This window comes from Acipenser ruthenus, chromosome 20, assembly GCF_902713425.1.
Source record: "Acipenser ruthenus chromosome 20, fAciRut3.2 maternal haplotype, whole genome shotgun sequence".
In the NCBI taxonomy this organism is placed as follows: Eukaryota; Metazoa; Chordata; class Actinopteri; order Acipenseriformes; family Acipenseridae; genus Acipenser; species Acipenser ruthenus.
In genome coordinates, this window is record NC_081208.1 from 13,937,063 (window position 1) to 13,946,809 (window position 9,747).

At 39.4% G+C, this 9,747-nt stretch overlaps 1 protein-coding gene across 1 annotated transcript; it reads right to left on the reverse strand.

The window, feature by feature from the left end:
* Positions 1–478: 478 nt before the first annotated feature.
* LOC117425238 (hepatic lectin-like) lies at positions 479–7,850 on the reverse strand. Its single transcript, XM_058994079.1, has 7 exons — positions 7,748–7,850; positions 4,613–4,729; positions 4,233–4,349; positions 3,345–3,490; positions 821–942; positions 616–696; positions 479–482 (listed from the first exon to the last, which is right to left on the reverse strand). The coding sequence occupies exons 1-7, from the start codon at positions 7,848–7,850 to the stop codon at positions 479–481; spliced, it is 690 nt and encodes a 229-aa protein (XP_058850062.1).
* Positions 7,851–9,747: the final 1,897 nt, after the last annotated feature.

Consider the following 9,747-nt stretch of genomic DNA (forward strand, 5'->3'; position numbering starts at 1 on the left):
TATTAAGGAAAAAAAAAAAAACGTTTACATTTGCGTGTTCTTAAATTTTGGGCATGTACGATAATTTTTCACGAAATAATATAATTTTGAGGCTCCAATATGATATTTTCATTTTTCAGATCCTGCAACACTGACCCGAACTCTGCATTCCCATCCCCCCCACCCCACGCGAAGTGCTCCCTAGCAGTGTTGCCAAACCTAAAAAATGAAAATATCATATTGGAGCCTCAAAATTATTGTATTTCATTAAAAATTATTGTACATTCCCAAAATTCTGTTCTCTATATCTGTTTTTATAAATGATTGCAAACTCAGAGGAGATTATATATCAAAATGGCATTTGAATCAACAAACTCTTTCTAAAAGCTATGGTTTAATATTTGTATGTGTATTTTTTATATATTTCATACAAATATTTGGATACCATAGTTTATAAACTGAAATGTACTTTGTGGGATTCAGATTTTTAGCCTGTTTGCTATCTAAATAGAGAGACAAAGTGAAACAGACCCACTTTCGTTTTATATATGGATTATCACTGCCATGGTTTCACAAATCCTTCTATTGGGTTGCTGTGTGCACGATTGATCAGACCAGGATTTGAGGGTATCTGACATGTACAGAAGGTCTGCACAATCCTGCCCGGACGAGTCCCCACATTTCTTATCGTCATCAGGCTCCTTACCGTACCAGTACCTGAAAGAGATGAGGAGCAATGCCAGTCAGTATCACACAATGTCAGTAGAAAATGACTAGGTTGTTTGCTGCTGTATCCTTTTAATCCTCAGCAGTGATTTCAGAATGAGATTGAAGCTCTTACTTTGCCTTGTCATTGAGAGGAGTGCCGTCCACCCAGAGCCAGGCTACTTCAGTAACAGCATCAGTCAGGCCAATCCAGTAGCGATTCCCTGCATGGGCTTTAGCTTCATTCAATAAGAATCTCTAAACAGAAAATACTCCTATCAGTTGTAGTGGAGATCCACCAGTCAGCTGCCCCCTAGTGGAAATATAAGAGCACTCACCCTTTGAAGAAAGAGCAAACCTTCCTTTAAATGACAGCAAGGGGGTGAGTAGCTTTCAGCTGATTATACGAGAGCCTGTCTGTAGCAGTGGGGGTTTCATAAAGCTCACATTGTCTTGTGTTCATGATGTCAGTGTGTGAACTCAGTGTTCTCTGCAGGATTGAAGGAGGGCAGGGTTTGGGTGGGAGGGCACTATTGTGTACTGGAGGGGCAACACCCCAGGGTTATTTATTACACTCAAAACACAAACAACTGTATGAACAGGGATTTCTTTTATACACATCAACATGTTCTGCAGTAAATTGCTGTCAAATGGTTTCCTGCAGGTCAGGTGTGATCTGATTCAGTTGAAATGTTTGCTGATAGACCAGTGACAATCACAGACTCTAAATGCACACCCCGGGATTGAAGGGGCAGGGCGCCAGTGCTTCTCAAACTGGGGTACAGGGACCCTGGGAGGTCCACAGAGGTGACCTAGAGTCTTCCCAGAAAATTCACATTCACTGTTGAGGTGACAGACAGGCCTTGTGACACTGAGATACAGAACAATATCATGTAACAGGGTTATTTTGTTTTCTATTTGTTTTTTCACTAAATAGTTTGTTTTTTTGATTAAGCCACATATCACGGTTTACTTCTATTTTATTAGATGCTTGTGTTTCACTTTGTTTGATTTGTAATATTTTATAATTGAGCACCGTTTTGTTTCTTTATTGTACACGTGTGGAGTGAATATGAATGCCTAAGACATTAGTGACAAACAGTCCGATTGGGAGAGGATTGCCAAGTGAGAGCAATCAGGAAACTCCCAATCAAAATGCCCCCTCGAAACTGAAATGATCTCCGGGAGATTTAAAAACTGCAGAATAGGGTTAGAGAACAGGCTGCTGTGACCTGCGCTTCGTCTCTCCCTGTGTATTTCAAGATCAAGCCTCTGTGATCCCCTGAAGTGAGCAGAACACTTGAGCTGTCTGGGGTTGTGGAGATGAAAGGCTGAGGTGCTGTGTCCGGATAGATTGTAGAGGGCAAACTGAGATTATTTCTGCCGACAGTGCTGCTTCAGGGGGTGGATCAGGTTAATAATGAGGAGTTTGTACAGGTTAATGATATAGGTTTTAATTATTTTTTTAATCATCATGTTTGGCTATTTTAATAGTTTTAATGTATTTATAGTTGGACTGTAAATCGTGTTAATGTATTTTTGGAGTTTTATTAATTAGCCATAGCTTTGTAAGTTAGATACCTTGGGGTCGTGCTGGTGCTGACACTAACTGGGGGGGGGGGGGGGGGGGGGGGGTCAGGTTGCTGGCCTGTCTTTGTAGCCATAGTCTGGTAAAATTGGTTAATTCAGTATAGACCAGGTAAAAGCATAGTGCTCTTAAGGGGCCCCGACTTACAAGTAAGTGGGAGTTAGTGGTGCTGCAGCGGCTCACTAGGATTCGTTGTATTATTAGTCCCAGATTTCCCCCTGAACTACCTCATGTGTAAATCACAAATCATTGTATTAATAAACAGCCATTGGACAAACATTATCTGACTTGTCTTGATGTATTTGTAAGCGATGCTGGAGATTGCTGTACTGCCAATTAAAAAGTACTTGTGTGCAGGAACCTCTACTATTTCTATTATTATCTTTCTGGGAATAAGGAAACAAAAATGAATTCTATTTTCAAGTTGTGCCACTATGCGCTGCCTTGTTACAATCCATTCAGTATTTACTATACTGCTGTGCAGTTTGAGAATCTCTAGTCTAGAGGCTATGGAGGCTGAATGGCCAGCAGAACCCTAGAAGCCCAGGGGGTAGAAGACTTAAGCCCAGGAAACACAAGTCAACTTCCAGCCACTTTTCCAGAAACTACTTGGAGGAGTGGAGACATTTTCAAGTAATTTGATTTGAGCAGCTTGGTTTGAAATTGTTTGAAAATGTCACAGTCAACTAGTGTGGAGTAGTAGGGCAGCAGTGTAGAGTAGTGGTTAGGGCTCTTGACTCTTGACCAGAGGGTCGTGGGTTCAATCCCAGGTGAGGGACACTGCTGCTGTACCCTTGAGCAAGGTACTTTACCTAGATTGCTCCAGTAAAAACCCAACTGTATAAATGGGTAATTGTATGTAAAGATAATGTGATATCTTGTAACAATTGTAAGTCACCCTGGATAAGGGTGTCTGCTAAGAAATAAATAATAAAAATAATAATAATAATAATAATAATAATAATAATAATAGTGGCTTCAACAGCTGCCAGAAAAGCAGTTTCCTGAAAGCTGCCTGGTGTTTCATGAGCTTTATAAACAGAGCTCTGTAAAGATGATGGTCAAAGTGTACCTGTTCTGCCTCGCTCTCTATAATCACCAGGTGCCCCCCCATTGATGTGCAGTTATCACGGCTGGAGTGCCAGTCCATTTTATCAGTTGAGAAGTAGTAGCACTTTCCATTGGACTGCATCCACTTCTCTGAAGAACAACCCTGCTCTGCACAATGAGAGAAAGAAGCAGTGCATGTTAAACAGAAATGCCTGGAGATCTGAAGAAGGGGGCTGAACCTACAAAACAGGGCTAGATTCTCAGCATTAGCATTAGCATGATTTTATCAGAAGGATACTGCATCACCCCTCCCCTCCAACTAGTACTGGGACAGATCAGTAAATGGGGAGGGTTGCTTTATTTGTCCCCATGTTTAACCTCATCACTCAGAGCCCTTGCTTGCTTCCATCAATATTCTTCATGTTCCATGAATGCAGAACTAGGGGTGGGGCAGAGGTGACTGGACTGATAACCAAGACTGATACCCCATTGAGTACCCCAGCCCCAGTCGATGCTGTGCTCTTCAAACCAGTCAAACCTGACCCGTCTGGATCGAGAGAGAGATATGCAGTAGATAGGTGAATGCTGCCTCTCTCTCTCTCCCTTCCCTACTAGTCCAGTCTGTTAATGATAATAATGATGGGAATCTATAGAATTCACAACTCACCCTTTGAAGAGCCTTCTTTGAGAGGACAGTATTTATCCAAGATTGATGATTTCACAGAAAGCTCAGTATTGTTCTTTTTCAATTCTGAATTTTCTTTTTGGAGTGTGTTTTTCTCATCTAGTAGATGGCTCTGATTTTGTAAGAGCCTGCTGCAGTTACTCTGCAGCTCAGAATGAGTTTCATTGAGCCTGCTATAGTTACTCTGCAGATTAGAATGAGATCCAGAGAGCTTGCTATACTTACTCTGCAGCTCAGAATGAGTTTCACTGAGCCTGTTATTGTGCTGCAGCTGATTCAGTAATGATGAATCATTTGTGGAGAGGCTGTTGCATTTCTCAGGGTCTTCTTTAGTTCTGAAATCTGAGAAAAGCAAACAGATAAGCGTGAATTATAGTTTTGTTCAGTCGAATGCACTCAACCAGTTTGTTCTGTACATGTTTAAAGCTGATTAATCAGTTCAGTAAATCTGACTCTGAAATGCAGTGATATTCGCTGTCCATGCTTCACATACTGGGCATGGGAAACTGGTATCTGAATGCTCTTTTCACAAGTCAATTTATCTGAATACAAGTTTCAAAGCAATTTGAAACCCTGCTAACAAACAGCAGTGTGTGAATACTCACGATAGACAGCGAGGGAGATGATTGCAGCCAGTAAGAGACAGCACAGGATGAGGAGGACCAGTGCAGGCTGTCTGTATGAAGAGGCTTTGCCAGCAGCACTCACAGGCAGGGTGGGGTCTGAGGAGAGAGAACACAGCTCAGGATACAGTACACAGTATTCTAAAGAAACTTTCATTAGTTATTACTTCAACTTTAATCTGACTATTTTACCAGTGGAGCATCAGATAGTAGGCTCTTTTTAACAGTGCTTTAAAAGCCTTTAAAATAAATAAAATTAATAATTAGTTGTGTTGTAACAACTTTGTCACTGCCCCTTTACCCAAACAGTCCATAATCCCTGGTAATGCCCGTTGTGGAGGGTCTTATTGCTGACATAGAATATTGTAACAGAGTGGCAGCAGGACACAGCTGAGCAGAGACAGAGCTGCAGCAAGCAGCAGGGGGCGTGGTTACTGGACTGTGTGTGTGTGTGTGTGTGTGCGTGTGTGTGCTTATGATGTGTGTGTGTGTGTGTGTGTGTGTGTGTGTGTGCATATGATGTGTGTGCATGTGTTGTGCGTGCGTGTTGTATGTGGTTATTCGGTGGTTTCTGTCTGTGTTCCTCTTGGTTTCATTTCAATGCACAGTGGCTATATAGTCTTCATGTAAACTTAACAACATTTTTAGAGGTTACTTCTGTAAAGAGGAAGCTACAAAAAATAAGATAAATTGCAAATTTAGCACTTCGTTTTTACAAGAAAATTTATTTTTATTTTTTTTCCAGTGCCTGGGATTCAATTTTATAAGCTGCACCCCTCTGTGATTCTGTAGCTTTTGAAGCATCCCTGTAAGGGGAGCCTGTATAATGAGTTTCAATTCACCTACTTTCTTTGTTTGAAGAGAGCTGTTTAATGGAAAACCCTCAGTAACAGGGTCAAGAATGCCTGTTCACATTTATTTTACACTTGTCTGTTAGTATTTTTTAGATTTTATTGATTTGATTAGTGCACGCTTTATGTTGTCTGACACTTTATCATTGATTTGTATCACGTTATGTTGGCTTCTCCACCCATTTCCCTTTATCTGCCTTATTGGGCATTGACTAATTGAATTATTGATCAATTTATGCACCTGAATATAAATAGCACATGTTTTTACAGCCTGGATGGCCATCCTGGGGTTTGTGTTTGTCTGTGCAGGAGTGGGAATGCAGCGTTTGGAGTTTGGAACGGCGAGTAAGAGAGAGTGAAATGGACCAGTAAATGGAGCATCCCGACAGTACTGGGCTGATATGCTGGTGATAAATAATGAACGGGAGCGACTGGAGTGTTTTTAGCTTGGCGGTAGCCGACAGGAATTTAGGAAGTGAAACAGAATAGGCTATACTGTGATGCTGGTTCTTCTGTCTCTATCTCTGTGTTCCCTCCCCTGCACTGACATTGTGTCTGTGTGTGTTTATAGACCACGATATTTATTTTTTTGTATTATGACAGTTTTACTATGTACTTAAAATGCATATTACCTCTATTTGCTGGGTAGCAGCGTTGTTACACTTTAATACATGACCTCATTAATGTGAACCTTGTTTAACCCTTCGAAATCTCATGACCTACATGTGGATAGAATGATTGGCTCTTAAACAAGTACCTTGTAAACAATGTGTGGCTACTTTAGGATTTTACAATAAACAAATGTCTTTTAAAATGTGCATTATAAATACCATATGGGAGATACTGAAATTGAAGAAGGGAACTATGAAAAAGACCTAGGGGTTTATGTTGACTAAGAAATGTGTTCATCTAGACAATGTGGGGAAGCTATAAAAAAGGCCAACAAGATGCTCGGATATATTGTGAAAAGTGCTGAATTTAAATCAAGGGAAGTAATGTTAAAACTTTACAATGCATTAGTATGACTTCACCTAGAATATTGTGTTCAGTTCTGGTCACCTCACTACAAAAAGGATATTGCTGCTCTAGAAAGAGTGCAAAGATGAGCAACCAGAATTATTCCGGATTAAAAAGGCATGTCATATGCTGACAGGCTAAAAGAATTGAATCTGTTCAGTATTGAAGAAGAAAGACTACGCGGTGATCTGATTGAAGCTTTCAAAATCCTAAAACGTATTGACAGGATTCACAAATGGAGATTAGATAAAGGGGCATTCAGAACATAAAATAAGAGGCACTTTTTTACACAGAGAATTGTGGGGGTCTGGAACCAACTCCCCAGTAATGTTGTTGAAGCTGACACCCTGGGATCCTTCAAGAAGCTGCTTGATGAGATTCTGGGATCAATAAGCTACTAACAGGTATGGGGCAGTAGTGTTTAGGGCTCTGGACTCTTGACCAGGGGGTCGTGGGTTCAGTCCCAGGTGGGGGACACTGCTGCTGTACCCTTGAGCAAGGTACTTTACCTAGATTGCTGCAGTAAAAACCTAATTGTATAAATGGGTAATTGTATGTAAAAAATAATGTGTAAAAAATAATGTAATTGTATGTAAAAATCATGTGATATCTTGAAACAATTGTAAGTCACCCTGGATAAGGGTGTCTGCTAAGAAATAAATAATAATAATAATATTAATAATAATAATAATAATAATAATAATAATAATAATAATAATAATAACAACCAAATGAGTAAGATGGGCCGAATGGCCTCCTCTCGTTTGTAAACTTCCTTATCTACTTATCTGTCTATCTATAAATACATTCATTTAGCTTTATGTGGCATACTAATCATGTTGCATGATTAGTATTATTGCATTATTTTTTTCATGCATGTTCCTATTTTGCTTTTATTTAAAAACATATTAAGAATACATGTACATCATTATATGGATATGTGATGCATATATGTAACATATGAAACAATTACATTGCATGTATTATATATTGAAAATATGTGTTCTTTCCATATGGGTTTACTATGCATTTACCATAGTTTACCCTGGTTTGCCATGTTTTAGATAATACAACATTACAAAAATGTATATGATATAAACTTGAAAAAAGGAATGGAACAAAAGCACATGTGAAGCAATATGTTTTTAATTAGCTTCTAATACTTGTACAAACTTTCAGTGAATAGCTAAACTTTTAGCAGTAGTAAAGTGAAGTGGGACATGTTTAAATGTGACCCCTTGGTACTTACAATCCTGTTCTGCTCCTGCTCTCTTCCCCTGGGGTGTGTTTACTGTGGAGTAGACATCCTCCGAGGGATTCTGCAGTCCAGTATAAATGCCGTCCATCTCCATTGCTAGTGCTGTAGAGAAGTGAGCTAGAGAGGAAATTGTGACTCTTATATTAACAGTACAGACTCTGCAGGGCTGGGCAGGGGCTAGAGGAAGTGGGGATTCACACTTCAGTCTGTGTGATGCAGTGTTACTGCTGCCCATCTCTGTAGCTATTGTGCTGTATGAGGAGTGAGCTACAGAGGACTCAGATAGGGGTTTAAAAGGTTGTGCAAGTGGAATCTCTCTGCCATTCACTTTCAATAGGGGATCCAAAATCTCTTATCCTGCGATTCTAACAGGACACAGTACCGTCTGGATAAACAAACATCACAAGGGGTCCCATTGATATAACATTGTGATCTTGCTGCTTGTACAGTGCTTGAACCCGGTATTGATGGTAGACTCTTTTTAGAGACGTCTTGGTTGCACACTCATCATGTAACTTATATTTATAAGAACATGACCACTACAAATTACTTATTAAAACTTATTGCATTTTATTGTTAAAAACAAAAGCAGCATATAAACAGATAGCTGTACAAGACTACGTGTTTCGACACTCTCGTGTCTTTGTCAGGTGGATAGTGTTTGCTATTTAAGAACAACCCCTATTTATATACATCATCTCTCTTAATTAAGTAATTAAATTAGTAGATTCAATTACACCTATTTGTAAGATATTCATAAAGAAAAAAAAGATATTTGTGTGTGTTTATATATAGACAACGACACGTTTCGACAGTCTCGTGTACAGCTCTGGATCGTGTTAGTAGTCTAAATAACAAACAGTTTTTACTAGTCAAACAAAACAAACACAACACTCACGTTTCTCGTATCACAGGGTCTCCTTCTAGGTTGTTCTAACCATTTACAAAGGAACAGATCACTTTCACTACAACCCCTATTTATACCTTCCCTCATGACCCCTTGGTTAACGAGCGCATCCGCTTCTCCAATCCACGGATGCCACGCTGTTTCCCATCCAGGTCATTGAGTTCGGGTACCGTAGCTCCGCCCCTTTTCTAGATGGCCGATTTCAACCTAACCCTGGGAATAAATTGTCATGCCATTTAGTCCAGGGTACTCTGTTCTTTTACACAGTGCCCTCACAGGTCGGGAGGGAGAATCATTCAATCTCTGTCACAGTCCCACATAATCAATTAATTCTCAAACTGAAAGCAGTAGGGATTCAAGGAAATGCATGCACATGAATTAGGGGGTGGTTAACATGTAGAAAACAGAATGTACTGATTAGAGGAGAAACCTCAAAATGGAGCGAGGTAACCAGTTGAGTACCACAGGGATCAGTATTAGGTCCTCTGCTATTCCTAATCTACATTAATGACTTAGATTCTAGTATATTAAGCAAACTTGTTAAATTTGCAGACAACACAAAAATAGCTTTCTGCGCACGGCATTGATGAATATACTGTAGGAACGAAAAACAGTTAGTGTTTTTTTTACCTGCAAAATTCACCAACATCAGAATCCTAATCATGCACTGAGTTAATACGCATTAACTGAGCGATACACATTGGTGTGTAGAGCCAGTTATTATTGAAGAGTCGCTAGTTGCCAGACCAATTAATAAAAGAGCTGTTTTTCACCGTGAACTGTCTTGTGTCTGTTATTCCTGAGCACTGCATCACCTCTACACCTGTGCACTGCAAACCACTTTGCCACATACTCCCATTTCTATCCCTTTTTCCTATACCCCACAGCTCATTATATAGTAGGGTCTTATTATTATTATTATTATTATTATTATTATTATTATTATTATTATTATTATTATTATTATTTTATTATAATTTACGTGTGGATTGTGTTTCTCATATTATTATTTGATAAATGTGTCTTGTGTGTGTTGATTTATTTATAGAAATGTATGTTTTGTTGTACAGCACTTTATTATTAA

Coding starts and splice junctions, on each gene's coding strand:
- LOC117425238 (XM_058994079.1), bottom strand. CDS start 7,850: ATGGAGATGGACGGCATTTATACTGGACTGCAGAATCCCTCGGAGGAT. Junction 4,350..4,612: donor CATCTCCCTCGCTGTCTATC/GTGAGTATTCAC, acceptor TGCTTTTCTCAG/ATTTCAGAACTAAAGAAGAC. Junction 3,491..4,232: donor AACTCATTCTGAGCTGCAGA/GTAAGTATAGCA, acceptor CTCATTGTGCAG/AGCAGGGTTGTTCTTCAGAG.